The 19,294-nt window shown below is 47.3% G+C and overlaps 1 protein-coding gene across 1 annotated transcript in view; it reads right to left on the minus strand.

The window, feature by feature from the left end:
* SMS (spermine synthase) overlaps window positions 1-13,870 on the minus strand; it is a 50,541-nt gene extending 36,671 nt beyond the window's left edge. Inside the window, exon 1 of the mRNA XM_040633523.1 lies at window positions 13,514-13,870. Within this exon, the coding sequence (XP_040489457.1) occupies window positions 13,514-13,562 (49 nt within the window). The 5' untranslated portion in view covers window positions 13,563-13,870. The remainder of the gene's footprint in view (window positions 1-13,513) is intronic.
* Between the last annotated feature and the right edge of the window lie 5,424 nt (window positions 13,871-19,294).

Here is a 19,294-nt window from a genome sequence, read left to right on the forward strand (position 1 = left end):
TCTCCCCCACCATGGCTCAAGCTAGTCCACCGCCAAGGGGTTGATCATTCCCGTCATCGCACCGTTCCCAAGCGGTGGAGCCCAACGCCTGGCCTCCTTCCAGCCCGCCCCTCCTCCACAGACCCCGGTGCCCTTAGCTCTCCTTGATCCTCTGATCCTGCTGGGTCAGCCTCCCCCTCCCGCTCCCCCTTTCCCTCCAGGTCAGGGGCCACCCCCACACCCCCTCCTCCTTCCTGAGAGCGGGACTGCCCTAATGGGGAGTGGCAACACATACACCGGGGCTCACAGCAAGGGGAAGCATCAACGCAGGCATCCTTCCCCCAAACCCGAGACACTCTGGTGTCAGAGAAGCGAAGAGGCAGGTTTGGGTTGTGTGGTTTCCCTTCACACATAAACCAGCTTTGGGGTTACCCTGATAGGCTCCTAAACCTAAAGAGGAAGAAAGGGAAACTGGACTCCAACACGGTTTGACGCCATTCAAGTACCTGCTCTGAGCACCCACTCAGACGTCCTAATCTTGACAGTGGTGGTGGTTACATGACTGTATGCATTGGTCGAAACTCAGAACTGTACACAAAATTTCCTCGACGTAAATTATATCAAGTTTTAAAAAAATCTATTCCGGGGATGCCTGGGTGGCTCAGTCGGTTAAGTGTCTGCCTTCAGCTCAGGTCATGATGCCAGAGTCCTGGGATCGGGTCCCACAGCAGGCTCCTTGCTCAGCAGGGAGCCTGCTTCTCCCTCTGCCTGCTGCTCCCCCTTCTTGTGTGCGAGCTCTCTCTCTCTGACAAATAAATAAATAAAATCTTAAAAAAGAAAAATTCCAGAGTTATTCCAGAGTTACCACCACCATCGGCAATAACTGCCCTGAGAAAAACAAAATAGCACAGCATTCCTCATGGGCTCCCTCTCACCCACATGGGTGCTCACAAGTGCCTAAGGGTGTGTGAACATCTTTTGAACTCACTGTGGGATATGCTAGGTGTTATCAAAAACATCAGTGTTGATAGGCAGCAAATCCAGATTACCGAGATCAAGTGATATACAGAGAAAGCCTTCATTTTCACAATTAAAGAGCTTAACACTTAAAATTAGGTTAAAATTTTTTTACTTTTAAATTTTAACAAAGGGTCTGTGTATTGGGAGACATCTCAGACATTCAGAAAGCTGATAAATTCCCAGAGATTAAAGCGAAGGTCAAGCAGGTGGTTCCTTGGGCTATCTTACTACGACAGCTTTGTCTTCAATTCCCACATCCAGTTCTTTTTACAACAGCTGCCAAGTTGATTAATCTCATCACACAACACCCAAGACAACAGCAACGTTCAGAGCAGCAGGTTTCACAATAATCAAAAGGTGGAAACCCAAACTGCCCATCAAGCTATAACTGGAGAAGCAAACTACGGTCTACCCATACCATGGACTATTTATTCAGCCACAAAAGGAATGCAGTACTGATATATGCTACCACATGGATGGCACGATGCTAAATGAAAGAAGCCAGTCACAAAGGATGACATGTTGTAGGATTCCATTTATATGACAGAGCCAGAAAAGGCAAATCGCTAGACATAAAAAGCAAATTAGTGCATGCCAGGGACTGGGAGGAACGGGAGGCTAGGAGGAATGGGGATGATGGCTAAGGGGTATAGGTTTCTTTCCGGGGTGATGAAAATGTACTAAAATTGTGGTGATGGTCGCCGAACTCTGAATGTACTGAAATTATTTAACTGTATACTTTAAATGGGGGAACGGTGTGGCACAGGAGACATCTCAATAAATCTGTCCCCCAAAATCCAAGCATATAAGCTGCACTTTTAGATTCTCAGTTACTGTGAGGTAATGAAAGCAACAGAAAGTTCCAGAAGTGGGCTGCTCCCCTTCAAGCAACCATAAGCCAGGCCCTGGGCACCAGCTTAAAGGGGCTGGGAGGGGCGGTCTCCTCTAGCCATCATTCCCCCCCCACCTGTCACAAAGTAACAAGTGTCTGAGCAGCTGCTGTGTGCAGGCACTGTCCCAGGCACTGGACATGGCTTTCATGCCACATGCACCCCTGCAGCCAGGCTCAGCACCTCAGCTCAATCACAGTGGCAATGTACAGTGCGGCCAGTACAGTTAATAACTGGGTAGCATATACTTGCAAGTTGCCCGGAGAGTGGATCTTATGTTCTCATCACAAGGAAAATAATTATTTAACTATGCGTGGTGACGGATCTTAACTAGGCTTCCTGTGATGATCATTTCACAAGATATACAAATATCAAATCATTACATTGTACACCTAAATGTAATGCTTTATGTCCGTTATATATTTCAATAAAAAAAGATTCCTTTAAATTTAAAAATCACACCAGTGAGGTGGAGCCACAAAACACAGAAAGGGACAAATGACAATTTGGAGGGCTTGTTTTCAGAGCACAGTTTCTTTTTTTTTCCTTTTGAGAAAGAGAGAGTGAGAACGCACGCACGCGAGCGCAGGTGTACATGACAGCGAGGAGAGGGGCAGAGGCAGAGGGAGAGAGAGAATCCCAAGCCGACTCCCCGCTGAGTGCAGAGCCAGATACAGGGCTCGATCTCACAACCCTCTCACAACCCGGAGAAATCAGACCCAAGCTGAAATCAAGAGTCGGACGCTTAACCAACTGAGCCACGCAGGCGCCCCCAGAACACTTTCTGATGTTCGTACAGAAGAACTACCAAGCCAGGAAAAATCAGCTACAGAAAGAACGAAAAAGACCTACTGACATTGGATTGACAGCCATACAACACAAAACAGAAATAACACCCAAGCTCTTTTCATGCAAGTGTGCATTAAAGAAAACCACATGGGACTGTTTACAGTACCAGCCACAAGGACTATTTCTTAAAACTCACATTACAGTACCCTGCCATACTGTAAATGTGTTGCTAATTATTTCATTGGCCTGCCTTCCCTTTCCCACTGCAAGAGAACAGTTAGAAAGGCATTTCCCGTCACCCCCAACACCTACTGTAAAGGGCCAGGAGCCTCACTCTACTTTAATATAACCATCTAGGTTTCTCCATGAGCCAATCTCCTTATGACATTAAAGAAGGCTCATAAAAGTAGAATTTATGAGACACAATCCTAACCCCTCTTTAGTCCAGAACCCAAACAGTAATGCAATGCTGTACCCTCTTCTTCCTGGTAAACCCGTTTCCCCCACAAGACTAGGAGTCTTCAAAGCAGCCACAACCCACAAGCCTCAGTCGGCAGGGAGGGAGGCACCTCCGTGGAGTGCTCCTGTAGCTCAAGCTATCCAGTCCCCACATTCTGACCTAGTCCACATGGGAGGCTAACCAAGCGTTCGTTATAAAGAAAGGCACAGAAAGGGGAGATAATGCAAAAGCCTGGCTTTCACTTGGGGAGAGGATAACGAATTGTGGCCATGACATGCTGGACATCTGGCCACCTGAACCCTCCCAGAAGGCATCATTTGAGCAACATAAGGCGTGCCTCGACTCCACGGGTTCAAGATCCATGTTTCCAGAAGAGGAAGGAGGAAACTCGGGCTACAGCTGTGGAGGAGAGCAGAAGACCACCAAGGCAGAGGACACTGAAGAGGCCAGGACCACAGAAAGCCCTCTCTGGGCATTGTACTCAACCCAATAGGAAGAAGTGCAAGAAATGAGGTGAAACCAGACCTGGAAGCAGCAAAAAAGGGAGGAGCAAGGTGGTAAGAGGGGACTGGTAGGGTCTGAGGTTAGAGGACAGGAGAAGACCTAAGACACCTGGACCAGGAAAAATAACCAGCCCTCAGACCTTTAGTTCACAACCGCCATCCAGAGTCCACTGGGAGGAGTAAAAAGCACCCCGGCTGCCAAGTGCCACCTCCCCTTCATCTCACAAAGCAGTGGGATGAAAAGAGGTTAAAGGTTGGCCCAAGGTCAGATGGCAATGGTTTCCTTCAGCTCCACGCAGAAGAAAAGCAGCTTTCTTTCCCAAAGTAGAAACTGTGGGATCACCACTTGTATTGTCCAGGAGCACTTAACCAGTATCATGAACATTCAGCTCTCTTCCCACTGACTTTAGGTGGGCAGAATGCCTTATGGGGTCAGATCTAGTAACCATTTGTGTTTGTGCAAACAATTCTAGGGTTTGTACCAAGCTTCCATGCCAAATCAACAATGAAACAATATTTCCAGAGATAAAGCAGTTTGGACTTTGTGTCATCAAAAACCACATTTTTATCAGAACTCTGGCACCTTCTCTTCTTCCAGCTTTGGCCAAGGCAGACTCAGCTAGTTCAACATTCAGGACTGTGCCCTTCAGAATGAACCTCCAAGGAGATTACTCAGCACCCAGGAAGTACTGGAAAGTTAAGTGCCACAGAGATGAAAGTCAAAGGACATAAGTCAAAACTCCCCGTACAGAGTGAGGAGTGTATACTATGATGGATTCCAGATGAGAAAAAGCCCATGTGGGGGCCTGGGAATCTGTACTTGAATATTTTTCCAGATGGTTCTTAAGGCAAGCCACTGGACTTAGATGGTCTGAAGGCATGGGTGGACAAACTTGTTCCTTAAAGGCCACACAGTAAAGATTTCAGGACTTGCAGGCCAAATCATGGCTCTGTCAGCCACCAGGAGGCCATACAAAGGAGGCCAGAAGAACAGGATGTGGCCCAAGGGCCCAAGTTTGTTGACCCCTGGTCTAAGGTCTTTTCCAGCTCTAAATTCCTAACCGACAGGCATAGGGACACTCAGCTATAATTCTACAACCTGAATTTCTAGAAATGACATTCTTAGCATTTGGGACTAGAATAATCTGAGGAATACTTCCTCCATGCAAGTTAGCAATTTATTAAATGGGGGGGGGGTGGAGTGGGGAATAACAGCTAATAACCTGTATAACTAGGACCCCTGTAGACACCAAAAGGATAATAACGAAATCCTATAAACAACTCCACACATAAAGTTAGCCACTTAAAAGAAAATGGGCCAATTCCTCAAAAAACACAAACTACCACAATTCACCAATATGAAGTAATCTGAATAGCCCTATAACTATCCAAGAAATTGAATTTGTAATTTAAAAACTCCCAAAATAGAAATCTTGAGGTCCAGATGGGTTTCACTGGAGAGTTCTATCAAACATTTAAAGAAGAGTAACACCAATTCTATACAAAATCTGTTGCAGAAAACAGAAAAGGAATGCCTGATTCATTTTATGAAATCATTGTCCTAATACCAAAACCAGAAAAAGACAGTCCACAAAGAAAAACCTACAGACCAGTATCCCTCATAATATATAAACACAAAAATCCTTTGCAAATCCTTAACAAGTAAGAATTCAGCAATAGGGGCGCCTGGGTGGCTCAGTCAGTTAAGCCTCTGCCTAAGCCGCTGCCTTCCGCTCAGGGCATGATCCCAGGGTCCTGGGACTGAGCCCCAAGTCAGGCTCCCTGCTTCTCCCTCTGCTGTTTCCCTGCTTGTGCTCTCTCTCCGTCAAATACATAAATAAAATCTTTAAAAAAAGTTCTGCTTTCATTTAAAGAGCTCCTTTAAATAAAGACCAACCTTTAAATCACATGCCAATGCATTATTTTCTGCCTCTTCTTTGGCCAGCAGAACTTTCCTTATCTCTCAGTAAGTGAAATCCACCCCTCTTTATAACTGAGCATCTTCATCCACTGGCACAATCTCAAAGTACTCAGCCCTAAGTACTGCAATTAGTGTTAAGTGTTTTATGTATCATTTGACACTCTTCCAAACATTTTATTGGACATCCCACCCAATAACACAGTGTGTGGGATTTTGGTATCATTAGCGCCTTCATGCAGAGGTAGAAATTAAGGCGCATGTGAAACTACCCGGAGGGTCATCTAAAAGATGCTGCTGGTTCTTAGCAGCTCCTTTTGGGTTTGCTGCTTAGCACAGAAACGCATCCGATCCCAAGTATGGCCACTAGCTCAGTGGCTCCTTCCGGAACACAGATGACAGTATCAGTTTAATGAAATCCAGGCCCACCACAACTTAGAAGGGCCCCAGAGTTGTTTTTCCTGGGGTCTGGATAAGTGCCTAGTTGTAAGGGTTTCAAAGAGCATTTGTGCAACGGTTTACATACTTGGTTTAAAGATTCAATTTGAGGAGGTTTCCCGACTCTTCAAAAGAACTGAGCCTGGAAGTAAACTCCCATGAAATGGTGGCCGGTGCAGCAGCAGGCCTGGGTTACAACCGCCGGAGGAAAACGCGTGCAGTGTGCGGGACAAGGGAAACTCGACTCACTACCAGCTTTCCTGAACACGCTTTTAAACAGATGCCCAACCACAGCCCAGTAACTTTCTAACTGATCCTTATCTGCCAAGGATTAGTACGACCGCTTCGGGTCTCGGTCTCAATTCAAATTACAAAGCCGTCATTCCGGAATCGTAGGGGGTCCCAAGTGTGACACCAAAAGCTCTAACTTTTCCAAGCTCCAAGCCCCTGGCACTTCAGTTGTCTCCCAACAAGGTAACAAAGGCCTGAGCGTCATTCAGATACAGCCCATTCTCATGACACAGATCAGATGCAAGATTTCCAAACTGGTAACTCCTCCACTGCAAAACCCTCCATTACGTGTAGATGACTTCCTCACGCTCTAAATACCGGTTAATATCTTACATGTTTTTTCAGTTTCCAATCTGAGAAGTTAGGAACATTCTATTTTTATTTGCTTCTCTCCTTGTTAGGTTGAACACCTTTATGTATACCTCTATTGCCACTTTATGTTTTTCTTTCTTACATTACCTAATCTTAAGATTTTGTTTTTAAGGGTATACCGGTTTCTATTCATAAGACCTTCTGGTTTGCTGTTTGTTAAAAATATTAAATGGTTGCCACACATGATACATACATTTTCTATCTTGTCTTATTTTAACCAACGTAAAAACACCTTTCCCCCTCACACACTCTCTCTCTCTCTCTCTCTCTCTCACACACACACACACACACACACACACACGGCAAAGTGTCTACTAGCTGGTTGTGAAGCTGGCAAATGCTATCCTGAAGAAATGTCACATGCAGGGCTTCAGATTACTTGAAAATGCACCTCTCATTAGCTGGAGTAGAGATTGTTCCTAATGCCTGGATGATGGAGTCAATTTCTTAAACAGCTGTTATCCCTTCCACAGCACTTAAAATAACGACAGAGAACGACCAAATAACTAGATGAGGCTTCTTGAGATAAAGCACAAACTCGTGTTACCATACACTACCTCTACAGGTTTAAAGAAATGGGTGTAACTTTGGAACTACACTCTAAAAAGATTCATTATGCTTTATACAATTTTTTAATGGCAAGCTCACAAAACTAATTCCCAGCAATGTGCAATTACTCAGCCTGGAGTCAAATACAGCTTGATTAGTGCAATTAAGAATCTTTTGCAGAGTCGGGGGAAAGAGAATTAAAAAAAACAAAAAACAAAGCAAACGAGTGTGCCAAATGAAGGAGATTCCATTGAGACGTCCCCCAAACAGTCCGTAAAACATTTGCAAACAGCATTCAAGTAGGAGAGACTACCTAAAGGACGAAAAATGCCTTCCCCAGAGCTGTTAAGTTCTGAGTCTGGGTGCCTCCCAGCTACTTGGAAGCACAGGGAGTGTGAGAGTCAAATGTGTGCTGGGGGAGGGACAGCTGGGCAGAAATGGCCCCCTGGAAGGGCTGACTAGAAGTTTCGACTTTAGCCACATGGTGATGAGGACACACAGGAGGCTTTTTAAATGAGGAAAGGGACAGGAATCTGTTGAGTTTGTGGTGATCGAGCCCTTCCCCAAAATGGAGACAACACTGGAAGGCTGTAGCCAAGAAGCGCAGCCAAGAGAAAGGTGAGCAAGGAATCTGAAAGCGTAGCAGGCACAGTCCGCAGGACTTAAGGACTGGCTGGCTGGTGCCTGGGGTGGGGGGACGCCCCACGTTCCTGATACAAGGGTTTTTTGTTTTTAATGAGGATCCTACTATACTGATTCCCATACTTAATTAGCATCAGAATTACTGGGAGGAAGCTGGTTGAAAATGCAAATTCCAGAAGCTCCCCCCAGCCCAGACCTTAATTCAGTCTATCCAGAAAAGGACCCAAGCACGCATTTCCCCCTTCCCAGGCATCAGCCCCCTTAAGGCTTCATTGTTAGAGCGGGTTTGTAGGGCGGGGGTGCTGTTATCACAATGGTAGATAAAGGGTTACGACAAGGGATGATAATGCTGAGACAAAGAGGAAAGGTTTTTCTCCTCTTGAACAAAACACTAGATGCGATCAAAACTGGGTTTTTTAGGTTTTGTGCTTATAGCTACGAATCGCACAAAGACGATATGCTTCTACCAGAAAGCAGCTCAACAAATACACAGAAAGAGTGGGAGCTCTGAGGATGGGAGGATGGCTCAGGGAATCAGGGAGGGAGGGAGGGTCACCAGAAGCCACAGGCTCGGCAGTATACGAAGTGCTGGCCCAGCCCTCTGCTCCTAACCGACCCCAGGGTAAACCTTGGATGAAGGTTAAGGCCCACCCTCCCTCTATGACTATTGATTTATGCATAATGGAGACCCAAAAAGAACTACGGAAATTCTGCTGACGATCTGCCATCTGCATTACAGCATCGGCTTAGCTAGAACTTAGTCGGGGATGCTCGGCCCCAGCACTACTGACATCTTGAGCTGTCAAAACTGTGGGGGGCTGTCCTGTGCAATGGAGGGTGTTGAGCAAGCACCCCTGACCTACAAAATGCTAGTAGCACCTCCCCACTTATGATCACCAAAAATGTCCCCAGATACTGCCAAATGTCCCCAGGAAAGGGGAGGAAGGGAGGCAGGGTCGTTGAGAATCACTGCCTTAAACTAAGAGGCTTCGCAGTCGTGGAATTAACAAAGGCCTTGGAATCAAACAGACAAAGCTTTGAATCCCAGCTACCCCATTTATAAGGTGAAAAGCTTCAATGGGCCTATTTATTCATCTTTAAAATGGGGATAACAGGACCTACCACAGGGTTGTTGTGAGGATTACGTAAAATAACGTGTAATGCGCTTAGGGCAATGCCTAGCCCAGGAGGCAACTAATAAATACCAGCTTTTATGTTTTCAAAGAGATGTCTGCCTTGAAGAGGAACCAGGGACATTTACTTACAGCTCTGGCCTTGAGTGGAAACCTACTCGATCTAAAAGAAACAATATACAGAAAAGGCACTCTCCCTTCCCTCTCCACAGAGGGGGTCTGAACCAGGGGGTCCATGGACTCCCCAGGGGCCAGTGGCTACAATTCAGGGGGGTCTGTGAACTCAGATGGGGAAAAAAAATACACATTCTTATTTTCACTAATTGATATTTAGCATTTTCTTCAGTTATGCTTATAAAACCACACATCAACTACGGCAGCTAACGTCACCAATAAAATCACAGCTTTTTCTTACATCACAGCTGCAATAAGATTTTCTCAGCTCTACTTCAAAATTAAGAAAGTTACTAGGCCTGATGCTAGATCATGTTATTTAATGTGCTACTGAAGAAGTACATATTACTATGCTACATATTTGGGATTTTTTTTTATTTTGAAAATTGTATTTTAAAGTAATTGGATTACCTTATGCATTTAAAGTTCTTAATCCGAGGGGGGCCTGGGTGGCTCAGTCTGTTAAGCATCTGATTCGATTTCGGCTCAAGTCATCATCTCAGGGTTGTGAGATGGAGCCCCGATTTGGCTCACGCGCTGGGCATGGAGCCTGCTTAAAATTCTCTCCCCCCTTCCCCTCCCGATTGCACTCCAAAAAAAAAAAAAAAGTAAAATTCTTACTCTGAGCTCCACAGTCTTCCTCGATGAGGGTCAAAGGAACAAAATAAGAACCCCTTATCCTAAACCTCTCTGGCGAAGCCCAATTCCCAAGCAGCCTTCTATTAATTTATTAAACAAGATCTTGGTTATAACACTACTTTCTGAATTGGAGTAACACAAATCACTTTGTTTCCCCTCATCAACTATAGATCAGCGGTCCACAACCCGAACGTAACAGCATCAGGCAGGTTTCCTCAATCAGGACCCGTAAATGTGTGCCTCGTTTTCCCCGAGGGTACTTGAACTAGCTTCCCATCTTGACCACATCATCAATTAGGTCCATTTTAACCAGCACTTATTAAAAACATCTATGATGTACCAGAATTGTGTCCAGGATACAGACACTGGAGGTCAGTCTTAGAAGATACCCCCAGCCCAGGGTAAGAAATGAGACATGGAGAGGACGACTGCTAGACCTTTTGAGGGCTGAGTGGCCAGAGACTGTTTGCTCTAACGGGGCAGGCAGAGGCGTGTGTACCACACTCCCCTCTGGCTCCCCACCCGCTTGCTGCCTAGCGTATATGACTAGGAATAAATCATGTGTCCTCCACCAGCCCAGAGATACGCAAACCATACAAACATGGGACATGTTTATTCTTGCTAGCCTCCGCTGAGAAATCGACAAAATGTTTTCTGGATTCAAGAGTGCTCGAATCCAATACGTCACTTACAAGATGACCAAAAATGAGGTTTTGTTTTTTTTAGCAAAAATTAAAATTTCCTGAGTTATGTCATCAGCCACAAACTAAACAGGCACGACCAGGCCCAACCTATAATTGCCCTTAGTGGCCCAGTGGCTGCTGGGTACTAGCTGGCTTGCACTGGTAACTACATTATATGGAATCGCAACATAACTAAGTGGTTCAAGTTTAATTCCATTAAAATCACATCATGGAACTGGAGCATTAGGAAGGATTACTGACAAATGGGAAAAAGAACATGAATCCAGGCTCCACAGGCATTTGACTCACCCTTGAGTCACATCCAGTACTCACCATGCCAAGACTAATGCCTTTTGACTCATTATTATCAATTAAAATAAATGTTTTTAGAGACCTCACACACAGGTGGTAGATTTCTTACCAAGTGCCCCTAAATGAAAATTAGATGTAGACACCTGACAGCAAGGGTGACATGTCTCCCCCAAATTAAGTGATGGGGGAACATAGTAAGAATCAGAGTTCTCGGGGCACCTGTGTGGCTCAGTCGGTTAAGCCTCTGCCTTTGGCTCAGGTCATGATCCCAGGGGCCCTGGGGCCCTGGGATCAAGTCCCGGACTGGGCCCCCTGCTCAGCGGTGAGCGTGCTTCTCCCTCTACCCTTCCCCCCTGCTCCTGATCTCTCTCTCTCACGCTCTCTCTCAAATGAGTAAATAAAATCATTAAAAAATGTTTTTAAAAAAAGATTAACAGGCTGAGAATTAAGGATAATTGGCTGGAAATTTTTTTTTTAATTTTCTCCTTCCCCTACTAAATTATTTAGATGCCACTTCCACACCTTGCCAGCTGAGAACCTTCCAGTTTCTCCTGCTCCCCTCTAAACTGTGCGTCTAGGGTCCTCGCCCTCTAGCCACTGTCAGCCCCAAGTGTTATAAAGTTCTCTTGCTTGGGGCACAAGGCTGGCTCAGTCTGGAGAGCATGTGACTCTTGATCTCTGGGTCGTGGGTTCAAGCCCCGAGCGGGGTACAGAGATTACTTAATTAAAAAAAAATTAGGGGCACCTGGGTGGCTCAGTTGGTTAAGTGTCTGCCTTCGGCTCAGGGCGTGATCCCGGCGTTATGGGATCGAGCCCCACATCAGGCTCCTCCGCTATGAGCCTGCTTCTTCCTCTCCCACTCCCCGTTTGTGTTCCCTCTCTCGATGGCTGTCTCTATCTCTGTCGAATAAATAAATAAAATCTTTTTAAAAAATTTAAAAAAATAAAGTTCTCTTGCTTCTTCTTCATAGAGTGAAGGTTCCCCCACACTTTGATAGCAGAACACAGAAGCCGATTGTGAGCCATCCTTTCAACACACCACACTTGAATTAAGCTGAAAGCTGTTTCAGGCTTCAGGCACCGACACAGACTGAGATAAGTGCCAGAATCTTCCAGCCTCATCCTGAGATTACCCTCCTTAGAGCCTAGAAAACCCATGTTCAGTAAGTACAGGTCAATGCTTCCAACAAGGGACACTTCCTAGACTCACCTCTTAGCAGCTGGGTGCCTGAACCACTAGTTTTTCCTAAATTCAGTATGCAAGAACCCTCCCTAACCACTAATCCCTGAAGTTGGCAGGGTAATTACTCAACAAAACCTTAGCCATCTCACACCCAACACTAGCTGCACGCCCCAATCACCATTTTATCTCCTGACTCTCCCAGTCATCTCCCTTCTCTATCCTCAACCAAGAAATGTAGGAACTAAAAAATGCTTTTTCTCAAGTCACTTCCCAACCACCAAATACACTGACATTACTTAAGAACCTTGTAGTTTTTCAGGACAACTCCCTTAAAATTACGCCCTATGAAGTGTGCACCTTCCTTCCATTTTTTTTTTTTAACGACGGGGAGGATAATAGGTTGAGACCTAAGGCCAAAGTCCCATGCAGAGCCAATCAAGAAAGACAAGATGCATACCTAGGTCTTGTTTCAAATCCTCAAAGTTGTGTTTTGTTTTGTTTTAATTAAATCTTTGCCTTCGGAGAGCCTTTAAGCTTGGGGGAGAAAATGCACAATGAGTTTTCAGAATTTCAAAAAAGGAGAAGAGAAAAAGAGAAAGTGAGAAAGTCAAGGTTTTAAGTGGGAACAGAAAAGGTTGCCCTATCCAACTCGAGGAAAACGGTGAAAACGCGAGACACGGATGAGACGCTCCAAGTGGGATGTACGGGAAGCGCAGATTCAAGTCTGCAGCACTTACAGGTTTAAAAGCCACCAGAAAAAAAGGCTGGCAGTCGTACCCCCTCCCCCCCCCCACGTTAGAAACACCCAGAGTAAAGCATGCAAAATACCCTTCCGCTTCGTAATTCCTGCACACAGTTCCGACATTCAGCCCACCTTTCTGGACGGCTGTGTTCCAAGCCTCCACGATTCGGGGAGTTATAGTTCCCGCGCCCAGAGCTCACCCCCCCTCCCGTAATCGTTTCCTTTCCCGTCCCCCGTCTCTTTCCGCGGGACCCGTCTCCTACGCAGTCGGCTGAGAATTCTGCAAGCACGGCGCGGTCCTGCCCCAACCCCGGCTCCCACGAGGGGAGCCCCCGCGCCACTGTGGAGGGAATTTACCCGCCTCCGAGAACAGGAAAAGGTCACGCGGGCGGCCCCGCGCGGCGCACGCCCCCCGCCCCTGCATCCCAAGGGGGGCCCGTGGACGTGGGGTGTTCCTCCCGAGACGCGCGGCGCGAAGGGGACCCTCGCAGGGGCGGCCACGCCCGCTCGGGGCGCGGGTGGGCGACCCGGGCCTTGAAGGGCGGCGCCGCCGGCGGAGGGCTGGGGGTAAGCGGCCCCTCCAGGCCCCGCGCTGCGGCGGGGACCGACCGCGGCGGGAGCTGGAGCGCGGCCTCCGCTCCGGCCGCCGGTGCACGCGGCCGCAGCGCTTCTCGGCAGCGGAGAGACGCCGCCGCGCGCCGTTGTTCGCCGCGGCGCTGCGCCCGCCCGGTCCCCGCTGGCCCCAGCCCGGCGGGCGGCGCGGGCGGCCGGGCAGGTGGCGGCCGCGCGCCCTCACCTCTGGCGCCGAGCTTGAAGTCGAGCGTGCTGTGCCGTGCTGCTGCCATAGTGAGGCGAGGCCCTGTGCCATGCCTGGGGGAGGCGGCCGCGGGAGACTGAGGGGCCGCACGGCGTGTCGGGCTGCGGCCGGCGGGTAGTGAGCCGCGCCGGGGAGGCCGAGGGTAGGAGGTGGGAGGGACCGCCGGGAGCGATCCGGGGCGCGGGGGCGGGGTCGGGCCCGCCTCCAGGAGGGAGGAAGCGAGGACGCCCGCAGCCCCGAACTTAGAGCGCAGGGTGTGGGGCCTCGCTAATGTAATGGTGGAAACGTGGGCGCCGTGCTCCCCGGCGTGCGTCACCAATGGCCGCTCCCGCGCCGAGGATCGGGCGGGCGCTCCCGCCATCCGTTAGGTCACCTTAGGTTTAAACAGCGCAGCACGACTTCCGGGGGACCCACCCCCTACACATCCCCAGACCATCCCCCAAGCCAGGGCCCCTCTTATTTCCTGGCCAAGTCAAGAAAATCAAATGCTAGGATCCACCCTGTAGTCTAAAAGTACTCCCGCCTTTTCCTTAACTCTTCAAATGCTACAGTTAAACGCATTAGAATTATTGCCATTATTATGAGCAAGGGTCAGCTTGCATTTCGGGACCAAATAAAAACCTCGTAGGTATTTAAGTTACCTACGTTTGCATGAGAAATGGGAATGGCGGAGAAGCAAGTCAGAGGATAAGGTTCTTAATGTTTTTTTTGGGAAATTAGATTCCAGGGTTGCTCCTCCATTACTGATGCCCCTGTTCGAGGCAGTGAACCATTCCGCTGAGGGCTTCTCTTTGACTTTGGGCTTATGGCTGGTATTCAACACGATGTGGCAAAGGAGAGAACATCAGTGCGCCCTAAAGCCCTCCTTTATTCCACTGACAGTATCACTAGGCAAATGCTTCCATCATCCCATCAGTCTTCTGTGCAGTCTCTCAGCGTCCGGAAGCTCCACAGGAACTGCTGTAATGGCCGGACAAAGTTTAAATCGGTGAACTTCTGTAACCTCATAAAAGCATGAAGAACCTAGATATTCAACTCTCCTCTCCCAAGAGCAGTCCCTAGTGGCTGTTTTCCTGAGTCCTTCACCTTCCCACAAGAACTGGGCAGTATCTTCACAAGTGTCCTTTAACAGACAACACTGTTAAGAACCGGGATCTCCTTTTAAGCACTTGGTTTATCTTTTCCTACCCACAGCCACCTGGTTGTTGCTCTGTGTGTTTTCCTTTCTTCTGGGATCCCAGATTCTCAATTTCACGAGCTGTTCTGTTATCTCAGCCTTCAGTCTCTGTACCTTAGACTGCAGCTCCGGCTTTGGTCCTTGGACATTCTCCAGTTCTTGCCACTCTTCTGGAGTCAGTCAGGGGGACACAGTTGTCTCTTGTCATGCTACATGGACGGCAGGACTCCAAAGGTCTCAAGTGTACCTCTTGTCACACAGTCGTAGGGTGGGCCTCTAGGGCATGTAACCTGCGCATTGGCACAGGGCCTCGAGTTCAGAATGGCCCTGAACTTGGTTTCTCCGCTCTCACTTTCTTGAAATTCTTAACAATTTTGAACAAGGGACCCCGGGTTTTCATTTTGCACTGAGCCTGCAAATGATGTAGCCAGTCCTGCTCAGCAGCCTGTAGCCTGCAGCGCAGGCAGCAGCGGCCGGCAAAAGTGCTTCCCCTTACTTCTGCAAAGTGGAAAATAGAGGTGAAATTCCTTGCGATGCTTTGCCATTAGCTAATCAGATAGCCGTAACAAAAGTGGAATTTAACAAAAATGCTTCATGACGTCAGCACAACATCAGAGATAAATGGGCCTTGACATGGAGCCCACATTGTTGAGGTAATTTTAGGAGTTATTGTAATGATGTTCACAGTGTCATGCATTACCTACCAATGACAGAATCCTGGCAAAATTGTTAAAGGTATGTCATGGACAGGAACCAAGGTCTTGAGGCCTCTTTAAACACCTCCAACTGGGCTATGAGTACCTATTTGGATTCTGGAATGTGTTCTCATTGTTTGGGTTTTATAATCCAGGCCCCTGGCTTCAGGGCCTGTTACAGGATGAATAATCATTTTGTTTGTGGGAATTGCTTGTGTTACAGTTGACCAGTGTATCCTGTGCAGCTTTTGTCACACAAGATAATTCAGCAACCTATCCAGCAACCGAAACGCAGGAGAAATTGACCCAACTACAGCCTGCACTCTTGAAACAACCTCCTAGTCAACAGAATCTTGGCAATGGTGAAAATGTGGATATTCATGGATTCACATCCTCTGGCCTGACCTTGTCTGCTCTGGCCAAAAATGAGGCCTGAGACAGAAAAGCAGCCCCTGCCATTCGGGAGCGGGCTGGGCAGTCTCCCCCAGTGAACAAAAAATTCCCCAGGACACCAACAGACAAGGCCACTCTGTGACCAGGATGGGACAAGACAAAAACAAGACCACTCTGTAATCCTGTCTGAACACGGAGAACAAGTGAACCTTGTCCAAATCACAAACATCCCCACACATCCCCACACCCTGGCTAACAGGAGTGACTGCTGCTTCGTTACCAATCACAGCCTTTGTCTGCTCTTCCCTGCTTCTAGATAAGATGTATGAGGACCCCCCCCCCATCATGGAATTACCTCGCTTCCGGCCAGCACTGATCCAGAGCAACACCCAGCTTCCTTAAATGCTCCGCTAAAGCCCCTGCCACAGGCCCAGTCCTCTGTGTGGTCCTGTCCCCCCCATCGGGGCTTGTTCTGCCCCAGGTGTATTCCTCGAGGCGTGGGAGGGGTGGTGGCTGGAGGGTGGTAACAATAGTGACAATAACCTGAAGTCAATGCTTGGAGTGAAAAACCATAGGTGATCCTCTACAGCAAAATGCTACCTATGTTAGGTGTTACTCTTATCCAAAACTCACCTTCACATGGGCCCACCTGTTTCTCTGCAGTCAGGCCAACTCCTACATCAGCAACAGAGTTTTTATAAATTCAGAGGAATAGGGGCACCCAGGTGACTCTTCATTTCGGCTCAGGTCATGATCTCAGGGACTTGGGATTGAGCCCCACGTCGGGCTCTGCATTCAGTGTGGAGTCTGCTTATCCCTCTCCCTCTCCTCCCCCCCCTCCCCGCCATGCCTGGCTTGCTCTCTCTCTCTCTCTCCAAAATAGATAAATAAAAATCTTTATAAACTCAGAGGAATAGCCACACTGTCTGTCCAGCTCAGTTAGCAACAGTAACTACCTAGTGGAAAGAAGGAAGTGGAAAATGGAAAAAGGCTGTCTGTTTGAGAGGGGAAGGTGGTGGTAGGGAAGCAAGGCGCTAACTGGAAACCTCCCCAGAGTGTAAGAACCCAGAGGCCACTGACGGTGCTACTGTTCCAAACCTTCCTTGTGAAGGGAGGTGGGGGCGGGGTGGGGACCAGCAGCCCTTAGCACCTGCACCTGCCATTAAAGCCAGTAGCCTTTTGTTTTACTGTTTTGTTTTTTCTGTTTTCAGCAGTTCACTTGGGACCCTTGGAGACACTCCGCCTCCCTGCCCCCTGCGTGCAGCTGTGGTGAAATCACTTCCTCTCTTAGAAAAAAACAAAAACAAAAAAAACCAAAAACCTGGCCTTAGCTATTAGGATTGGAATGGCTGACAGAAATCTGTATCACTCCCCTGCCATTTTTCAGATAAATGTGCGCCTGGCTCAGTAAGTTAAACATGATTTGAATTTCTGATTAAAAAGGCTGTGTAACTGAGAGCATCCTGGAATCTTTGACACAGTATTCTCAACTTTGCTTGTGGAGTGGAATCACCTTGGGAGCTTTAAATCCTGCTGCCAGGGGTGCAGCCCTAACATTGGGATTGTTACAAAAAATAAAAACCCAGGAGATTCCAATGTAAAACCAGGTGTGCCACTGCAAAGCCAAAAAGCAGCGTGAAGCACGAGAGATACAACTCCACACCCATAAGGCTAGCTCTGATATAAGTAAATAGATTTTGAAAGCCAGAAAATAACAAGTGTCAGCAAGGATGTGGAGAAATTGCTAGTGGAAATGTAAAATGGTGCAGCCACTCTGGAAAACAGCTTGGCGATTCCTCAAAAACTTAGTTACCATATGACCCAGCAATTCCACTCGTGGGTACATACCTCAAAGAATGGAAAACAGGTGTCCAAAAAAAAAAAAAAAAACTTGTACACAATTGTATTTACAGTCGCCCAAAAGTAGGGACAACCAAATTTCCATTGATCAATGAGTGGATAAACAAAAGATTATCCAGCCATAAAAAGAAATGAAGTACTGACTCATGCTCCAACGTAAAGGAACCTCAGACACAGTAGGCTGAGTGCGAGAGGCCAGACAAAGGACAAATATTGTATGATTCCACTTGAAATGTCTAGCACAGGCAACTCCATAGAGCTAGAAATCAGGTTAATGTTTGAGTGGAGGTGTGACTGATTAATAGGTATGGGGTTTCCTTTTGGGGTGATGCAGCATCTTGGAATTAGATGCAAGTGGTGGTTGCCCAACAATGTAAATGTTCTAAGTGCCAGTAAGTTTTTCACTGGAAGATAGCTAATTCTATGTTATGTAAATTTTACCTCAATTAAAAAAAAAAAAGACTTGTAGCTGAACCAAGTTTGTAAGGTAACGCTAAACAGAAATTTTTTTAAAAAAAATCTTATTTTTATTTATTTAAGAGAAAGAGATGGCAAGAGACAGCACAAGTGGGGAGGAGAGGGAGAAGCAGGCTCCCCACCCGACACGGGGCTCCATCCCAGGACCCTGGGATCATGATCTGAGCCGAAGGCAAATGCTCAACCGACTGAGCCACCCAGCCGCCCCTATGCAGATATTTAAAAAAATTTTTTTATAAGTAGGCTCCATGCTCAATGTGGGGCTCCAACTCAAGACCCGAAGGTCAAGAGTCGCCAACTCTCCAGACTGAGCCAGCCAGTCTCCCCTGCTGTAAAGGAATTTTTAAGTGAACTTCATTACCTGAAGCATATTTCAAGTACATGCCCGATCAGATGGAGTTGAAGTGATGTGTTTATAAAAAAGAGCAAAATCGAAGGCTGCTAGGAAACCATCCCCGTGGTTGTGGTTTTCCCAGAGAAAAGCATTCTTCAGCCTCAAATGCTAACTTACTTAATCCTTACAATAGCCCTAAGAAGTAGGGGCAATTCTCCCTATTTTACAAACAAGTTAACTGAGGCACGAAGAGATTCAAGGGCTAGAAAATGGTAAAGCCAAGACTAGAAGCCAGACAGGTGTCTCCAGAGTTGGGCTGTTCACCCCTTCATGGTACTGCCTCTGATTGCCCTGCCTGCTGGCTCGAGGTTTCCGCGCTTTCTTACAGCTCCCCAAAGCCAAGGTCTATGAGTCTGCCTGCCTCCCAGCAGCAGGTGCCACCTCCCCATCAGGGTGTGTATGTAATTGAGAGGGTGTTCTGCCTCTCTGGAGCTAGTGCCTATCTCCACCAGACAACGTCTGGGGTGAATTCCTAGCCCACCTCCTACTAGCTATGTGACAGTCAGCATGCATCGAGTTCTCTGTGTCTCCTTCCCTACCTCTGTAAAATGAGCTAATAATAGTACCCACCTGGTAGAGCTGTTGTGAAAATTAAATGAGTAAATATATGACAAGCACAGAGGGCAATATCTGACACATGACAAGTGTTCAGTAAATGGTAGGTAGCAGTGATGAGGAGGATGTTGATATCATTATATTTTTTTAAGATTTTATTTATTTATTTGACACACAGAGAGAGAGAGAGTGTGTGCACAAGCAGGGAG

Source organism: Ursus maritimus, assembly GCF_017311325.1.
Source record: "Ursus maritimus isolate PB19 chromosome X unlocalized genomic scaffold, ASM1731132v1 scaffold_X1, whole genome shotgun sequence".
Lineage (NCBI taxonomy): Eukaryota > Metazoa > Chordata > Mammalia > Carnivora > Ursidae > Ursus > Ursus maritimus.